Source organism: Hetaerina americana, unplaced genomic scaffold, assembly GCF_022747635.1.
Source record: "Hetaerina americana unplaced genomic scaffold, ioHetAmer1.1.p SCAF_10, whole genome shotgun sequence".
NCBI lineage: Eukaryota > Metazoa > Arthropoda > Insecta > Odonata > Calopterygidae > Hetaerina > Hetaerina americana.
Genome location: NW_027286070.1, coordinates 73,223,188 through 73,243,331, shown reverse-complemented (window position 1 = coordinate 73,243,331; position 20,144 = coordinate 73,223,188). Strand labels below are relative to the sequence as shown.

At 36.0% G+C, this 20,144-nt stretch overlaps 1 protein-coding gene across 1 annotated transcript in view; it reads right to left on the bottom strand.

Moving 5' to 3' along the window:
* LOC139699204 (ATP-binding cassette sub-family G member 1-like) overlaps positions 1 to 20,144 on the bottom strand; it is a 90,076-nt gene that overhangs the window by 18,356 nt on the left and 51,576 nt on the right. Inside the window, exons 2-7 of the mRNA XM_071598166.1 lie at positions 12,514 to 12,631; positions 9,652 to 9,841; positions 7,783 to 7,928; positions 6,042 to 6,280; positions 3,685 to 3,900; positions 1,748 to 1,935 (exon numbers count right to left, since the gene is read on the bottom strand). Coding sequence (XP_071454267.1) covers positions 1,748 to 1,935; positions 3,685 to 3,900; positions 6,042 to 6,280; positions 7,783 to 7,928; positions 9,652 to 9,841; positions 12,514 to 12,631 — 1,097 coding nt within the window. The remainder of the gene's footprint in view (positions 1 to 1,747; positions 1,936 to 3,684; positions 3,901 to 6,041; positions 6,281 to 7,782; positions 7,929 to 9,651; positions 9,842 to 12,513; positions 12,632 to 20,144) is intronic.

Sequence of the window (20,144 nt, the reverse complement as noted above, 5' to 3'; positions counted from 1 at the left end):
CTGGAGAAACATCAATTTTAGAAGTAGAAAGAGAGGTCACTAGTTTTAATACCCATTTATAAAATGAAAAAACTATAATCAGAGGGGAATACAATCTTCCATCCATTTTACTGGACTGTAAAAACTAGTTTCATAGCAGTGGACAAGGAGTCATGCCAGTCATTGTTTCGTGTTTTCACATCACATTCGTAAAAACCAATTACTACTGGCACCCACCAGATTGACTAAATTGATCTAGAAGCCATAAGTTTATCTGAAGTTGTCCTAAATACAGCCACATTTGATGGACTTAATGACCACAGAATAGTGTTAGTTAAAATTAACTTGATAACTATGAAAAACCACAAACCCAAATGAAAACTTTACTTGTTTGACCAGGCTGATTACAAAGGATTAAGGCAATCTTATGGAACATTTAATAAAAGTAGTAGAAGCAGAGAAATTGTGAGTTTGTGGATTGCTTTTCTCACTAATAAAAAGTGAGGATTCATAAAATGAATACTTGGGAATTGTAATACGTGAAAGAGTCAAGGAGCTTTGTTATTATACAGTTAGATTAGGCCCCACCTTGAGTATGCTGCAAGTGAGTGGGATCCTCATGAAGTAGGATTAATTTTTGGAACTAGAGTGAGTGCAACGAAGAGCAGCTAAGTTTGTGAAAAGTTGTTCTGAACAAGGTAGCAGTCACGACACTATTGGAAGAATTAGGATGGGAGCTACTAGTTGACCACAGGCTTAAATACAGGTTAAATTTACCGCTTAAATTTGATGCAGGTTATTTATCAGAGGATGTTAAGGACATATTACAGACCCCCTCTTGCTATGGTAGATGAGATAACCAATGTAAAATCAGGGAGATTCATTGTGGAACGAATAGATTTGAAATGTCAGTTTTTCCTCGAGCCATTAGGGATCATATATGACAGCCATCGCATAGGAGATAATTATTACTGATAGTGTATATATTTGTCGCTATCTTGCATGTTTCTTCCTGAATGTTACTCTTTTTATTTAATAGATCCATCTATTTAATAGTGCCACAGCATGGTTTGAATGCATGCATCCTGTTATTAAATATTGTTTCATGTAAGCACTTTTTTTCATGTGATTAAGGTTTGTCGAGTGAATGAGCAAACTAATATTTGTGTAGAGGTGACATGATTTGGTTTTGTAGGTGGTTTGATTCTAGTTTATGGGTGGTTACCTAATACCTCTCACCATGTGGTGGCTTGTGGGGTATTGTGTAGATGTAGATACAGTTTGGCTGACTAATCTATTCATCAACAGAATTAAGAGTTATCCAATGTTAAATATACATTGACTTTTAATCAACTTCATAATTGACAGAATTGTCTTTCACCTGTGAGGAAATGTCATATTTTCTAATCAGGGATAACTTTATATGATGTTTGTTCAGTATGGTTTATGCTAAGAGCTTTTTGTGATAGTTTTGGCCTTAGGATAAATGCATGACTGAGTGCTTCATACATATTAAGCCTAGAATAGCTTATCTAAAAACTTTACCAGCACATCACACAATTTACATGGCTGTGAGGGCTGTGTTTGGGGTTTGGATTTTGCAAATAAGACCAGCTCTTTTTAATTCATCTAATTTGGGAAAACCTTTCCTTTTTACAGAGCCAATTGAATATGAAATGATTTATCTCAATGCTTTCTTAAAATTGGCTGAATACCTGCTACAATAGTTTTATGAGGACATTTAACTCGACAAATCAATTATTCTCACCAAATTTCTGTAAGTACAAATTGATGATCTCCACAATAAGATACTCATCTGGGTTGCCATTGTAGGAGGCAGAGACTCCAATTGATTTTCCTCACTGCTATAGCCATGGATTAATAATCCATTACTTTGGGAACCCTTCAGTGGCTTCAAACAGATTTGATCATCTGATATAGTAACTGCTGTTGAATCTGTAAGAACAATATTAACATGGAATGAAGATGTCTTTACAGCAAAATAATTGACAACTCATAATGTTCTCCAAATGGACTGTGCAATTCATTCATTTTAAAATCTTCATATTATTTAAATATAAATTCACTTGATATCAAAGAAAGAGAGCAATATTCACTAAGAAACATACAATTCAAAAACACTTAGTATAGGTTCATTTGAAAAATATAATAAGGTATTTTCAATTAAATTTATTTCAGAATAGGAAAAAGTTTGATGACCAAGAATTCTTGTTTCCTCACTCTCTATGTGAAAGATGCCATGCCCTTATTAAAATTTTCATATGCATTTTTGAAAAGGAAGTCCATAATATTATTGCCATAGGACTTAAAAGGGCAATAAATGAGACCATTAGGAGCACCATAAAATCTTTGAGCATCCATAGCAAACCCCCAACCATTCCCCAGAAAAATTACCCTTTTAGAGACATATGACTTTAGAGAATTCTGATATGCTTTGGATTACATGGTGGCAGATATCTCTGTCCAAAATTCTGACACATTTGTCTCACCCATATGAAAATAAATAATTTTTTAAACAATTTTTTCTATTTTAAAAAATATTACGTCTTCAGCATTATGAGTAGTAAGCATTTTTTTATGTAAGAGTTTAAGAATAGATTTATTTAATAATGGATTGAAACTTTAATTAATTTACACAAAGAACTATTCTGGATAGATTCCTGCTTTAGAAATGTTTCTGTAATATACATGTATAACCACTTACAATGGGTTACAACCCAAAACCATGCTTTACCATTGATTTCTGAGATACATAAAGACAGGACCAAATCCTCACATAGGATGCCTTTAAACATTTTATTAGTAATTCCATATCCTTCATTTTATTGAATTTAAAGGGAATGCTTTGACTTATACTGAGTTCTTTATTTTTCCATCCCCTATGAATCAAGGTTCTTCTATATGTAGTTGCTTTACAAAATTGTGATCATTTGTTTCATTAAAAACAACAGATTAGAAGATTTCAAATTTTATCACCTTCATGACTTCACTTCTTCTGGTAAAAATATTTTGTTCTTAAGAAATTCCAGTTAAAAAAGTGAAAATATAAATTATTCATCAATAAAATGAAGATGTAGTTTTTATTATTATGATTTCCATTTCATTGATAGTGTCCCATCTTTTGCCCAGATTGAAAATTCCTCATTGTGACTATTACTGCGATATAACTTATAAAATGATGCCTACACCTACTGATTCTTCTTTTTAGCATTTTTATAAACTAATATTATCTTTAAATGAACAGGTCACTCTGGAAAGTATTAAGGGAGCCATGTATTCTGTAAATTGAGTCCAGATTTTGGCAAGAGCAGTGATTTTTGATCACAAAATGGACATCTTATTCTTTGATCATTTTTATTTATGCATTGGAATAGAGATTCCAATACTAACTTCTGGTCAAAGAATGTCTCAGAAACAATTTGGGACTTTGATTTGCTAGAGTAGGAAGTAGTGCTTATGGGGTAGATTTTTCCTAGAGAGTTAGTGAGGAGACCCAAAATCTCTTTTGGGCAAGTGCCTCACAGATTTGCAGAGATTTTTCAAGATATCTGAGGAGAGAGATTTATTTTTGCCATCATTTTACAAGCTTATTGTCAAATTACGGTTGGGAAATGCAAATTTCTGTTTAGGAGTGGTTGCATCTATCATGTCAGCTAGGAATTTCTGTGGAAATATTTTTCTTACCATTTCTTTTTGTCAAGAGAAGTGATTCTGTCATTTCTCCTCCTTCCTCTTCCATGTTGTCATCTTCACTGTTGTTGCTTGAAATGGCTGGAGCAGTGCCATTTGGGTTAGCAATTTCTTTAGATGGCTTCTCAAGCTCTTTCTCTAACTGCATTTTCACGCTACGCACCAACTCTTCCATTTTGCCCCCATGCTCACCACAAGCCACTTCAATTGCTGAAAATACATTTCTTAGTTTTGTGGATATAACTATTACATTTTAATAAAGATGTCGAGAAGTTACTTTTTCCAGTATTTCTAAGAGGTTTGCATTCAAATTGTGATACCCATTTAATTAAAGATGGCAAGGACATCATCAGTAAAATGAATTCTATGTATTTTATCATGCCATATGAAACACAGCAAAATCTGACTGTTTCAGTCCCATCTCAATACTTTCAGCATAAAATTTTAAGTGAGCACCTGTATGAAATATTTATTCCATGCAATGAATGTGACTATCAGCAGTCATGTTAGTTAATGCAATTGTTAATAATCTCTTCAGCACTTTTTCTGAGATCCACGGAGATAAATTAATATTGAGCCAAATGAAAAACTAAAAGGAAATATTTTTGGATGCATAAATATTTTGAAGGACATTAGCTACTTCTATACTATTTAAATCTAATAGCTATTATAGCTTAAGATAGCTACTTCTAGTAGCCTATATTTGTGAGGTATTTGAGAACATGCAAGCATGATCTCATATCCACTTACAAGAGCAAATTAGGAGAGACTCATCTCAAAAATTAAATTTCCAAATATCCTTATTCATATAAGTTTCCATAAAATGTATTTTAGATGCTAATATAATGTTATCAAATGGTCACCCTTCAATTTCTATTAAATTTTCAAAGAGCATTATTATCGGACATTTTTCAAATTGTCCAAATTCAATAATGTTTGAATGATAAATAGATATTACTTTGCTGGTCGGTTGGAGGCCTTTGAGATATGATTGCATCTAGAAATGGTAGAAAGTGAAATGAACAGATAAAACAAAAACAAACGTGTTGAAGGCATGGTAGAACAGGAGAGAAGGTTGTAGGGAGAATTTAAAGTTTTGTGGAAATAAATGGAATTATGGCAATTCAATATCAAAGGCTGTTGAAGGATAGAAGGGAGAATGTTTGCATAAGGAAGATGGACGCAGGAAAACACCCTGCATCCCAATAAACACTTCTTCACAACCCCATACCAACTCTACATCCTATTTCCCACCAGTAAATCCTAAATTCCTGCATTTCAAGAGCCTCCAATCTAGGTCAATCATCTTGCTTCAATGACCAAGTTTCCAAGCTGTACAACACCATGCTTAATATCACTGTTTTCATAAAACTTTTTTAAACATCCTTACTCAACGTTTGAGTCATCAGCTGCCACTTCCTTATGAAAGCTTCTTTGCCAAATGCAATTCTTCTTCTGACTTCCCTTCTACTATGACCATGTTGGTCAAAAACAGTTCCAAGATAGTTTAACTATTCTATCTCTCTATTTTTTGCCCTCTGATTTTAACATTTACTGAGCTTTCATCCTCCCAGAAACCTCAAAACTTTTGTTCGGTTTATGTTGATGTTACTCCAACATCTATCACACTGATTTTCTATTGCACTCATAAATGTTTGTCTCCCCTTATCTGACAGGACTGCTAATCACCCACAAATCTGATTTTATGGATTCTCTACCTACTTTCATTCCTGCTGGAAGCCCTTTCCATGTCTTCCTTAGCACTACTTTTGTGTATATATTGAAAAGAACAGGTGATATTGGACATTCTGGTGCTGCCCATGTAGGTTGCAGATAAATCACCTCTTCCAACTTTCCTCCCTTGCTGATTAGGAATTCTACTCTTACAAGTTCAACCAATCTTTCCAACTGTTCACCTCTTCCAATTAGCATACAACACTTGGCTGAAAATCAATATACATTGTATTCAGGTGCCGAATTGACTATATTATCAAAATAAAAGTAATTATCTTATGCCTTATACACAAGTGTTAACAATTTAAAAAAATGATTTCTAGAATTTAAAGCTCTTATAGTAAGTCCATGAGATGCATCCTAAAATGGCCAACCTTAGGGATGTGAAGAAAGAAAGATATCCAGGGATTTATAGTGGCTTACTACCTGCTTTGACTTTACTTGCAGAAGGGAGGGACCCTCTCCATCACCTTCCCTCGGGTGCAAGATAAGACTACCCTAGCTAAAGGACTAAGCTTAGAAAATAAGTGAATAAATTATTTTCTAAATCAATCAATGAACTACCCCCTATATTATTGGTTTCAAAAGGACATCATCATTAGGCAATTATTTCTTACCAAAATCACTTGGGTTGTAGAAATCAGGACAGTTGAGCCCATGTGATTTGAGGAACTGAATAAGTCTGGTGATGCCTCCATGATAAATGACTTCTCCATGGGAGAGTACCAACAAATCATCAAACATGGAAAAGAGTTTCGAGGAGGGCTGGTGTACAACACAGATGACCACCCTTCCACTATCTGCTAGGCACCGCAAATGACGTAGAATGGTGTGCGAGGCCACACTGTCCAAATTACTATAAAGTGAGTAAGTATTCAAGTCAATGCATTACAAACTATGAAGTCTATAAAGAAATAATATGATAAATGCACACTTAACTTAAATGAATATTATTGTAATGATAGCATCCACACTCAAAAATGTATCATTCTTATTATTGGTAGAATATAGCCATTGCATTCAAATAAATTAATTTCAAAATGATATATTGACCAGCAATCTAAAGACATGATATTTCTGAATAGAATATGAATAATGTTGAATAATAAAAAAAATTTCAAATCAATATTCATAATAGGTATACTTTTGAAAATAATTTCAACAGCTGACATGCTTTTACATAATTAAAAAAAAATAATTAATTATATTAGCCTAATTTGCCTTGCTAAAATAATATCAGTAATTTTATTTTAATGGTTCGCCCTCAACACTGAATCATAGAAATGTTTCTTGTAGATTCCTGTTCTAAGAAGGTCTCTAACACAATAGAGTGGGATCATGTGATTTTCCATTGATATGCACAGTGAGATCAAATCTGTACATATTTTTGAATGAATTTTTGGCTCTATGAATACTCTTATCTAAACTCATACCATGGAAAATTTCACAATTGGCCTGCTTAACATTTTTAATCACCAAAGAATAAATCAAATGAAAACCCATATATTTCCCACCAATTTCCCACCCAAAACCCACCAATTTCACAAACAATAATCATTAATTTAAAGGGCGTTGGCTAAAATCAGAAACAATGGAATTAAGTTGAATTTGAAAGAAGTACTGGAAATATGATGGATCTCAGTCTGCTAACACAGAAATCATTGAAATTATAAGTAATGGACAGATAATAAGAAACTTTATACTTAATGAAAGTACTCTTTGGTGACATGAAAGATACAGCCTCATTTCAGTGGGGCGCAAGCTGGAAAAATTTTTAATAGTCTGTGCAAAAGTATGGGCAATTTATTGGGGTAATTTAAAAGGGTAAAATTTTTTGAACAAATTATTCCATGCCATGAGAAGAGCACATTGTAGAGATCAGTTGTGATAAAATATGATCAAGTTTGTTGGATATCTTGCTTACACCTCTTTTAACATCTCAGACGCAAGAAACATGTATAAGTAAATGTAATGGAGTCAAAATAAGTAATACTGACCATCTGTGGTAAAAATTACATTCAATATTGGACATTAACCCGAGGAATTCTTATCTTTACATGTAAGATGCGGTTGATTTCAAACCATAATTTTGGACAAAAGGTGTCTTATATACTGGCATATATGGGTTTTCATTTGATTTATTCTTTGGTGATTAAAAATGTTAAGCAGGCCAATTGGCACTATTTTCAAACTATGTATTTGCTCATGAATTATGTTCGATCATTCCCTTTTTAACATTTAATAAGTCATTTCATAAGCCTGACAGAAATATTTCTGTATTTATATGTTATAAAAGGTAACACTTCAAAAAAATGCATCAATCACATAGTAATAACAATAATAATAATTTCTAGTGACCTTGTTGGCTCATCAAAGAACATAATTGGCGGATTGGTGACCAATTCAACTGCAATGGACAATCTTTTCTTTTCTCCTCCAGATAGCTTGCATACTTTTGTTCCCAGACATTCCTCAAGGCTGAGCAGATCCACTATTTGCGCTACCTTGAAGATAATCATGGAAATTAACATTGTTGGATGACCACTTCCAGGCAAGTAAGCAAGAAATCCATCTGCATCCACTGGGAATACCATCAATAGGTATGCTCTCATATATACAAATATACCCTCAGAAGAAAGGAATTAATATGAATCACATTTATAACTCTGACATGCCAAAATACACAGAGAATTTGGAACAGTGGGCATGCACAGGTATAAAGAAAATGCAGGTATTTTCATTTTATTTAAAGAAATTAGCACTTTTGCAACACTTTATTGCTGACTAGTTGGAAACTCTTTCTACTACATCCCAAGGTAATATGAAGATTAGTATTTCAGTGCCCATACATGCTTGCATGCTATACATAGTGTTATTCATTTTGTGTATCACTTTAAATTAAGGTTCTAAAACCTTCAAATGTTTCCATCTAAAACTCATTCCGGGTTCATGCATTCAATTCTATAACTTGCTTTCAGAAAACTTTGCTTTGCTGGTAATTTATTCAAAGCCCTCTGCTGAGTTTGACCCTTAAAATCTCATACAATGTTATTTAGTGACTGCATAAAATTGTCTTATAGTTGGTATTTATTATCAAAGGAAAGGCATTAAATGGAATAAAACTCCTCATTTCAAGATTTCAATTGGGAAGTAGGAGTGCATTATTGATGTCATCAGCTCACTTTTTATGGAAGATACATAACTCTTTAAACTTCTTCTGTTACAAAATAGATAAGTACTTCATTGGATCTATAATTCAATATTTCAGACTCATAAGACAAAGCAAAAATTATCTCTGTTCCCAAATATCCATTTGAACATAGGGAATGGTTAACCGCTACTAGTTTGGCCAAAGGGTTACTCTGATAGAAATTTTGATGCATAAAGGCAGACTACAAAGTAAATACAACCCAAAAATCTTCCTTTTGGCTTCAACCATTGTCAATAAAGGTCATCATAGTAATTATGACATCACTGCTAAAATGTTATTAGTAAGAATGGGATACATTATACTTGTGATAACCTTTCAATGTTTGTTTATGAGACAAACTTTTACCATTGATTCCTTTACAAGATTTCGATTTGGAATTTTTAAAAGGAAAAAAATGACAATTTAGCTTTCTACATTTAGCTGAGAATGGAATATTTATTTCCTCTGGTATTTCCCTTATACTTTAGCAAGTATCTTTAGAAAGGATAGCTTTCTCCTCCTCATAAAGATGCTCCCTCCAAATCCGGAGACATTAAATTACAGATCCATAAAATATTCTGTTTATCCAATCGTGCTAGACTGTTATACTCCAGAGAGGGAACCGTAAGCAATGGACAGATATTGGAATCATTATATAGAAGAGAAATATATTCATAGATATAGATTATGAAGAGTTCATTCATGATTCATGAACTTGGGACATTAAAATATTGCATGCAGTATTTGTATTTTTTGTGCCTTCACTCAAGCAAACTCTGAATATTGGCATCATCCTTCAGGATCTCATAATATAATATCAACTATTAATTGTATACCCCGACAATATTCATTTATCATCAGTGTTGTCCAAATGGGAGACCAAAAGACCTTCTTAGTATCCATTTACTGCCGCCAAAATCTGCCTTATGTAATTTTTGAGGACTTATTGATAAGAGAGGAATATTATTGAATAAGTGAATTGTGTAAACAATTAGTTCGTATTTGGATATTGGTATTAATAGATTGCTATGCCTCACCGTGTTGTCCCTTTGCTCCTTTGACACATCTCTGGGCATCTTCAGTTGGCTGGCCACTTTCATAGTTTCACGTGCCGTCAACTCCGCCATCATGGCCACTTCCTGTTCAATGTAGGAGGAATGATGTCGGAAGTCATGAGGTACACACTCTTTTCCTCCAACGGTAATGCTTCCTTTCACACCACGAGTTCTAGATTAGTTCAGAGTCATCATCATAGAGAACATAAGAGTTAGTCATATTTCAGGCTCAAAATACATATTTCTTTTTATTTTAGCATTGTTGCATTACTTGTGCACATTCTAGATTAGCATTTATTTATTATTTTAATTGTTCTGATCTCTAATTGATGAAATGACTCCTTGGAAAGACTTATTTCAAAGAGATGAAATCAATTGAATGATTTTGGAGTTTGATTTTGGGGAGAGTGTTAAGTTTTCTAATCTGTGCATCAGGACTGCTCAGAAGGGAAGTTATCTGTAATGTTTCCGGTTGTTTTGACACCATGGAATTAGTATGTATTCATCATTAGAAGGTAGGAAAATTAGAGAGGGCATTAAAAGAAGAAAATTTTACGAAGCAGTGGTCGTAATGAGAGGCAACTTAAGCAAATACATAAAGAAAAGACTTGTGATAATCATAATGCAGAGTGTAGTTTTTAATAGCTTGATAACTTGGTCACTGAGGGGAGAGGACAAGTGTAGATCGGAGTCTTTTGAAAGGTGAGTTTGGAGAATAATGGAGAAAATAAAATGGGTGGAAAGGAAACCATATGATCATAGATGCTTGTTAATTTGGGGCTCCTTTGACAGGAGCCCCAGTTTTTGGTCAATTATGCCAACCCATAGTTAATGTCCTGGCTACCTGCGGACGTGGGGCAAGAGCATTGCATTATGCAGGTCACCCTTTCAATATTCGTCCGAGCACAGTATTGGTACCTTCAGGGATCTAATGGGAACTGGTGTATCAATGTGCGTAGACCCTTGCTCTCAGACAAATTATGAAGTTCTAGGCATGATAGGAGAAGTAAATGGCTTTTGGGATAAATTGAAAGAAGGCAGTGCTTGTGGATATACGTAGAGGCAATGGGATGCTGAAGACAGTGATGGAGGGGCAAATGCTGTGAAAGCAAGGTAGAGACAGGAAGAGAGTAGGTGTTTTGAATGAATTAGTAGAAGTAGAAAGTATGCAGTTTAAATTAATTAGTCATTATACTTTGTTAATACAGGGTTTATGGATATTTTGTGTCTTGTTAGTTTGAGCTTAGAGAAAGAGGTAGTGCCTAGTGCCACAGTCTATCAGAAACCTATCCTAATTTGAAATATTGCTGCTGAAGAAAAAGAAAAATCAATCCACTTCAAAGTATTATGAATTGAACATGTTCACTTTATATGAATTTTGTTTTGCTGATATTTATATACTTGGAATGCACCCAATTTGGTTTCAACTCTAAACTTTACTTATGTAGGTGAATAGATACTCTATAGAGTGCAAAAAATGTTTTACTTCTTTTAAATACAATATTGGCATAGGAGGGTTCCTGATAGATATGTAAAAGCTGGATTTTCTCGAGTTGAATGGCCCATGGTATTGATGGAGGTATGGGATTACTATATATGGTTAATTTTTGGTGTGAATAGGAAAATATAATCAAATTGTTTGTCACTGAGATTTTGGTTGGCTTTTGACAATCTAAAAATGAAACTGTTTAAGCTTTTTCACAACAACCTTAATTCATTACAACCATGAGGTTTGAAATAGAAAAAACCACATGGAAGGTTTTCATTTACGAAGATAAATATAAAAAAGTGACTCCTTTTGCTTAAGTTTGGAGCTACTGTGCATGCAGGGATCCAATCTTGTAAAAGTGTTTGCAAACCTGCCAGGGAAAGAAATAAAATCTGTAAATAAGAGATGGTCGTAAGTCCGAAGCATCCATAAAGAGGTTTTTCTTTATCTAATTTTGTTCAAACATAATGCACCTGTGTGACTGTTTCTTGGGATATTTAATTACTATATAAAATGTGAAAGAACATAATTACTCTATGATCAAAATTTAATAAACAAAATAGCACAAAAGACATGCTCATATGTTTAATATACATATGATTTGAAAAGGTCATATAATAGATTAGACAGTATTTCATTGGTCAAGGAAGGCTTTCGTTAGACCCAACGATTAAGTAATGCTAAGTTTCGAAACCATTCCTTTGCATCAGAATGCCTTAAAACAACATATAATGATATAGCATGTTCAACACCACATACTTCCTACCTCCTTCCGTTCCGTCTAACATGCCTAGTCTTTTTCTTCTGCTACTTTGCCTGGACAACATTCTCCTATCTATTACGGTACTTATCATACCTTTGTTTCTCAATATTTCCTGCATTCACTTTTGGTTGCACATAAATTGTTGTTCATTTATGGCGCTAAAATACATGGATGGGTGAGACTACAAGGGAGATATTTACATCCTATGTCATTTATACCATTAGAAATATGTAGATCAGTAATCCTGGGGCAGGTAGTAACCAAGTGATTCAAGTAATAGGGGGAGAAATATTCCTATATTACTAGAAGTAGTCTATTCTGAATAAAATGTAGCAAGAGTTTACACACTTTATTCCAATTTACAGACTTTCTCTAAAGTAGAAGGGCTCTCTGCACTCCTAAAAATTGGGATTCCGAACATACACCACTGAAATAATGATGACTCCCAGGATTTAAACCAAGGACCACTGGGTGATGGACCATGAATTTTTAAATACCCATATCTTGATGGCACAACATTAATATGAGGAAAACTATTTTAGTTTTCCATGAAAATAACTTAAAAGTAGGAACATAAGTTTAAAGCTCCCACCTGAATCCTGAGAGAATGTTCATGAGGGTAGTTTTCCCAGAACCAGATGGCCCTATAATTGCTGTGAGCTTCCCAGGCAAAAAACATCCGCTAACATCCTTCAGTATCTTCTTTTGTTCTGAAAATGAGTTAGCAAAAAATTTAGGAAAAAACTCTGTGGTAAAATATAAAGGAGGATTTCTGTAACCTTTATTTTAATTTATTTATCCTTAATCCAACAGCAGCCGTTATTTGGCCTTCTCATCGAATGTTTACAATTGAAAATAACAACAAGACAATTAAAAACACCAGGTACAGAAAAAACCCTCTTAAATGGAAATCGAACCCACAACCTCTGGAGTCGTACATGCTTTAGAATACACTTTTCAACTGCAATGATATTCTATTAATAATTGTCAGTAGATTAAAGAAATAGTCAAAACTAAGGAAAATACCTATAAATAGTTACTGCATGTTTTTATGACCTATGATACATTTTCCTTTGCAATATTTAATACTTTTATTCAAATATTCAGCCTTATGTTATGCCCAATGCTAATGTCCCAAAGTATTTTCAGGTGAACAATATGCTGTTCAAACTGTTGACACAATTTCATTAACTCTTTGAAATAAAATAAACTACATCTATGTGAACCAATATTTTAATACTTCTTTGGATGAAGCAAAATTTTCTAACTTTAAACTGTGACTAAAAAATAGAAAGTATTCATTAAGAGAATGCAAGCAAAATGGCTAATTGCACTCATTAAATAGGTTATAAATAATTGTAAATGTGAATAAAAATTACAAATTTTAGAAGGAAGTGTTCAAAATCTGTACCAGTCATCATCATTAGTTGGTGCAAGTCGAAGGATTACTATTGGCAAATATAATTTCTTTGCTCAATTACCCAACATGGTTCATACTAAACTGGCCATTGATACACATGACTAAACATCCAGAGTGGAACATTTAAGTACTATGACCATAAACCTACAGGAGTGTCTCCTCATTAGAAATTACTTTTAATTAGCAAGTTTCTATGAAGTAATACGGTAGATTTTGTGGTTTGTTCTAATCAGATATTGCCTCTTGATTGAAAAATCGAACTGGAATTTTCAATTAGGGTTTATGAAAAATTTAGTCAAACAATTACTTTGAATAGCATCAGTGGATCAAAGGGGTATTTCGTTCCGTAACCAAACTTTCCTCACCGAATCTAACAAAGCAAAATAAACTGATTTGTTCCCTTTTGCTGAATAGCGCTTGGGATGATAATATTTTTGCGCGGCTCATGCTGTCGGTAGTCGTGTACAGTCGGGAACAGCTCGAAATTATGGAAACTTTATTTTTACCCGGTATGATACGCGTATTTGTATCGATTGTACGACATCAGGACGTATAATATACTTCTGCTTGCTGCATCCTTGCCAAGCTGGAAGAAAACTCATCGTAGTCCATACCCAAAACCCTGTGTCAAAGGCATCGGAACTGTTTTCTAAATTGTAGGCGGGGTAAGCCATGCCGTTGTCACGTCTCTATGATTTGGGCATTCGCAAGAGACTGCCAGTGATTAAGAATCATTCTTGAAGTTGTTTCGTCCCGAGTTGGATACGACTTTTACCGCGGGATCAACGTTGAATGAGTCAAGATGTTATTAAATTAAAAATGCAGTCAATAGTTATCGCGTCACATAAAACACGCAGAATTCCGAGATTTTCTTGACAGGTTAAGATTTCCATTTTTTACAAAATAATTTATATTGCCATACGTTTTTTGGAAACGAATTCAACAAATTGCGAGCTTTGGAAAAAAAATATTCATCCGATGGCGTGTGGTATGGCGATATATAGGAAATTCGAAATGTGTTTTTCCTATGAAGTTGAAAGTTACAATTTCTTACAGAAAATAGTGAAGTCTTTTATATCCTCCGTCAAACTTCCACCCCTAAGTTGGGACCCTCATACTTCATTTTAAAGATGATCCTGGGTCTGCGGCTGGCAGGTACACAAACTGTTATCGAAGGAGGATGGATGATTGGAAATCTTTGGGGATGCACGTCATTCAGAAGTTCCGACGAGGTTCACGGGTCTGAGAGCGAGCGTGATATCTGTAGGTTTTCCCCCGGAGGCAAAATCCTCGAGAAAGAAGTTCATGCTTCTTACAATCGGACGTAGATGGCGGAGGAAAGTGGCAAAATTGATTAAAGCATTTCATTTCCAACATTATTGACAAACAACCTCACAATCGTTGGTCGTGTCCCATGATATATTAATATTAACTGCGGAAGGATAAGCCAAAAGCTAGATTTAATGTCACCCGAGACTTACGAACTTCATTGCCTGAATACATACGAGGGTCATCCGGAAAGTAGTACCCGTTCGTGAAATAAAGACACAAAAGTAAATATTAACAAACATAAAAAATTTTTTTTGAAAGAGGATACTTTAAACTACTTCTCAACATAATCTCCAAGCAAATTAAGGCATTTGTCATAACGTGTGACAAGTTTCTGTATTCCTGCTGCATAGTCCTTCGCCGCCAGCTCATTGAGATACGCGAGGGACCCATCTTGCACAAATTTTTGCATAATGCAGATGGTGTTTAACAATTTCATGAACAATTGTTCGAGAAACATTGGGAAAATGCTCACAGATGTCATCAATTGTGACGCGCCGATCGTTCCTCACGAATTCGTCAACTGAGCTCACCAGTTGGTCTGTAATGACAGACGGTCTCCCCGAACGCTCATCGTCGTGTGTGTTCCCCCTCCCCATGTTGAAGTTGCGACACCACCGCCGAACAGACGACTCGTCCATTACATTGTCTCCATACACCTCCTTTAATTGGCGATGAATATCACATGGGCGAACGTTTCTTGCATTGAGGAATTTAATCACTGCCCTCACTTCACAACTGGCGGCGTTCTCAATTTTTTTAAACATTGTAAACAATCACAGAAACAACACAGGCAATGCTAGCGTCACGCAACTTGGCTCAGAGAAGGCAGACAAGCCACTGAAGCTATCTGACCTCGTCCAGCGGCTACTCGCGTCGTCAGCACTTCATGCGGCACGAACGGGTACTACTTTCCGGATGACCCTCGTATTTTGTCTAAGTTTGAAGAACTGCCTTCTAAGTTTCAAACTTGACTAACGAGATTTAGCGTACAAAAATTAATACCATAACGTATTATTGTTTAAGATATTTTTAGCCCTAGGTCTATATTGCCTCTAAGATCCACCCGATGAACTCATTCTCAACAATTACCGCTCCAAGAAATTTCAGCGGCATCTTTCTTCTTCCCAGAGTTAATGACGATCAAGCATGTGGGGCAATAGTGCTGTCGATCTGACATGCACGCCATGGGACAACTTGCAAACAAACGTAACGGTCTAAGGTTAAATGGGGAGTTGGTGATAGTTTTTTTATGACACAGAGTGGAGGTGATTGACATCGATAATTGCCACTTTCCGTGTCATGCAATTTAGGTTCAAACTATTGCTCAAAATGCGAAAGTTAACAGTACAATTTCAGGTATATATTGTTTATCGTCTGCCAGAGAGGCGCAACAGACATTTGAACCATTGTAATCTAAACAACCAGGAATAATAGCGGTGGATCAACTCATTAAGCAAGTATTTACTGTTGAGTGTATTCTGGAAATCCTGAATCTGACGTCAAACTTCCGTGCTTTTCGGGAACAACTAGGAAATCATTCGAAATCTCCGCCGTATATTGCAGCTAAGTGCACGCTTTCACTTTTTTGGGACCACTTTTGCGGTCCAGTTAAGATGATGAACTAGACAAACCAAGTTGAACCAGACGAAAATAAAACGCTCAATCAAAATTATAAGATTTTTTAAAATCAATGGATCATTGATATTTTTCTGAAAAATTCATCGCATCTCCCGATCTGCAGCAGTGATGATTCAAAGGTCATAACTTGCATAAAAAGTCGGCAACTCGTCTTCATTCTTGTAATTTTCTCTCATTTATCCGTCAAGGTGTCTTACTATGTATCAGTTGGAAATACAAAGTCATCCGCGTGGTCGTTGACATATATTAAACCGATGGGTGGTCGCTCCGGCGGAGGATATTTTTATAAAGCTCTATCATGTTGCAATGCGGCGCACGAGAGTGTTGGCAAATCGCAAGCTCACACACTCCGCTACTCTCGGAGCACGTTCAACGTGCATGCATATATTTCCGAGGTCAGCATTGAGTTAAAGTTCATGAGGTTATCAGACAGCCTGGTTCAAGAGTCTCCGGGCCTCAATATTGGGGGCTGATAACATGACTGTTCCGTTCTAATTCATATGATACGCAAAGTCGAAATATTTATAACCTTCCTCGTGAGCTACAAACCCAAAAATACGTATTGCGATAAAATTATCCCACGCGCATTCCAAAAAGCCGACGCCTTGACCTTGCCTGCAGATGAAACCGTCTTCGCCTTCTTTGGAGCCGGTTCTCCCATTTGAATCAATTGTTTTGATTGTTCTTTTGTCTCGTGTGTGAAGTAATGGACCCATGTTTCATCCTTGGTTATGAAACGGCGCAAAAATTCTGCTTTGTTGATGTTAAACTTTGCTAAATACTCAATTAAAACATATCCACGACACTGGGTTTGCTCGAGTGTGAGCAAACGCAGCAACCATCTTGCACACAGCTTTCTCATGTCCAAATTTTCAGTTAATATGCGATGTACCGCACTTTTTGAAATGCCTACTATATCTGCTGCTAGCTTGTGCACTTTCAGTCGACGATCATCCTGTATCACTTTGTGGATTTTCTTCACCGTTTCTGGAGTCATCACCTCATTTGGTCGACCAATCCGATGCACGTCTTGACAGCTCGCACGGCCTCGTTTAAACTGTGCTACCCAATATTTTACTATTGTAAACGAAGGAGCAGACTCACCCAGAGTAGAATCCATGTCAGCTTTTATTTTGGTTGGGCTGAAGCCTTTCAAATGAAAGAATTGGATCACATAAAGATGATCTTTTTTTCTCCATTTTCACAAATTCACTCATAACGTTCACTATTGATGGCTGCCAAACAAATACTAAACAGCGTAGCGTCTTCAAACTTGAAACATATGCTTAATAGATTGCATAGTTTCTAATACAGTGATATTTTTCAAACAACTCCCGCCATCTCTAGGTCAGGCCGGGTACTTCTGGGCCTTCACATGCAGGCCTAACGCCATTCTTCCGGACAACTATTACGTAGACCTCACATCTAGGAATTGTTTTTCGGGCTCGTCCAGTTCAGTTTCTATGTGTCATGTGGCTTGACTAAAATTAATAATGAGCGAAATACTTGCTTGGTAATTGCGCTACCTTATGAAAAGCGAAATTGAGTGAAGATGGCCGAACTTCAAATTGGCTAAGTATGCTTCATCTACATCTACATCAATACCCTGCAAGCCACCAAAAAGGTGTGTGGCAGGGGGTGCAGTACCAGGAGGAAAGGGTAAGGGATGAGGGGATTAGGGTTTTATGCTTCATTCCCCATGAATGACCAAGCACAAACCACACTAAATATTATATATTTGAGTGATTTTTGTGAGAACATGCCGAAAGATTCGACAAGAATCGCAAGCAGATATTTTCCATCCATGCTCTCGAAGAGGAAGATAGAAAAATGATAAAAATACTTTATAGATGCTGCAAACGGAAAATGACATGTAACTTAGATGACGATTCAAAGCACCGATCCCTTAACTTATGTCGATATGCGTTTGTGTGCGAGTGTATGGCAATGACCAACTCTGTCAACTTGGTCGATAACTTCTCTTCGAAGAGGAGTTTAATTTGCGATGGAACGCTGACAAGGGGCGAACTTTTCCGAATGAATGCAAACTTTCCCTCGCTGAGTTGCCGGCGTCTTAATACAAATAGCCGAGCTTGAGCATTGCGCCTCCAGTGAAGAAAGCAAGGCTCGGCGTGTCTGAGTCGAGGGGTCGCGAGTAGGCTAGTACTAAACCAGAAAAATGAAAACAAAAAACTCTTCATTGTGAGCAATCAATCCGAGGATTGGCAATCAGGCGCTATCCGAGCGGGCGACTATCTTCAACTTTTTTGTAGTTTCCTGCGCTTCCGTCAAATTGTTTCTCGTAAATCGTTGCAGGCCTTCCTCTAATCTCCTTCCTTGCAGAGAGTTCATTCACTTATCTCTTCACGAGAGAGACACACTCCTTGCTCACTTCACGGGCAGACAACAACTGCTTCAAGTTCAAAAGATAATAGTCAGTTTATGGCCTTCCAACAATATAGGTCACCGTCTAAACCAATATTTTGTTCTCAAACAGTCCTAACTCTTCTCCATGAGTACGTATATGCTTTGCCTTTTATCTTATGCAAAAAGCTTTATATGAGTCCATTTTCTCATCATTACAACGATCATTCTTACGTTACAAGAACAGCAATCCGCATTGCTTGTCTATTAGATGGAAAATTATTAAAATTTGGGCCTTATGAGATGGTATGTGTACACACCCTTGTTCCCTCCGAGCTCATACTTGTCATTAGACTTGAAAATTCCATGAATATTTGTTTGAACGTCCAATTAAAAAACATTTTCCTCAAGAAAATGTACAACTCTATTCTAAAATTATGAGCAATGGCTCACTTATCTCTACTTTGCACATTACCCAATTCTTAAATCTGAATTACGTTTCTGTTTGCAGCATATGATTTTCTGTTAGATGTAACTGCTCTACATTTTGTATACATATATTTCGTAGAAACTAATTCAAGAAACTGCCGCAACAGTTACTTTTTAACGGAGTCATCCGCATTATAAGCATGTCATTGCAACAATATCAGAGTGTAAAAATCATTCGCCTTGACTGGGATGAGTCATTTCGGATGGGTTTCGTTCAGGAATCATTCGCCTGGACCGGGATGAATCCCAATCAAGGCGAATGATTTTTACACTCTGAAATCGTTGTTTTACAAGAGCTGTTTTTGATATTTGGACAAAGTAAACTATTGTTATGGTCATTACGTACGGCTTTTTTATATGTTTAATGTTGCTCAATTCAGTTATCAAATTTTCATCTTTTTTCTGCATAATAACATTGCCATCACTTTTATGTTTTATATTTTAATCACTCATGCCTCAGTATTGGCAAAGTAAGTTGACCTCAAAACATAAAGAGTGTCATTAACTACTTCATTAGACCTAGACTATGACTGATGGTTGAGGCCGAGACTTTGTGGAAATCCATTGCGAACAGGAGTTTCAGAAATAACTTTGCAGCTTCCACATAAAATAACTTATTTATTTTCTACTAGTTTCGCTACACTGTAGCATCTTCAGGAACGTACAAAGAAAATATTCTTTTTTCACACATATATGTACTAGTCCAAGTTGGTGTGGGTTGGGTGGGTGGAGGGGGGGAAACTGACGCGCTGCCTGGGTGGGGGCGGTCAGATCTACCCCCCTGCGAATAACCGTCCCTCATAATCCTTCCCTAGCCCCCGCTACTCACAGTCAACCACTCTCACCCACTCTGACCGCCCCCACCCAGGCAGCGCGTCAGTTTCCCCCCCCCCACCCACCCAACCCACACCAACTTGGACTAGTATATATATGTGTGAAAAAAGAATATTTTCTTTGTACGTTCCTGAAGATGCTACAGT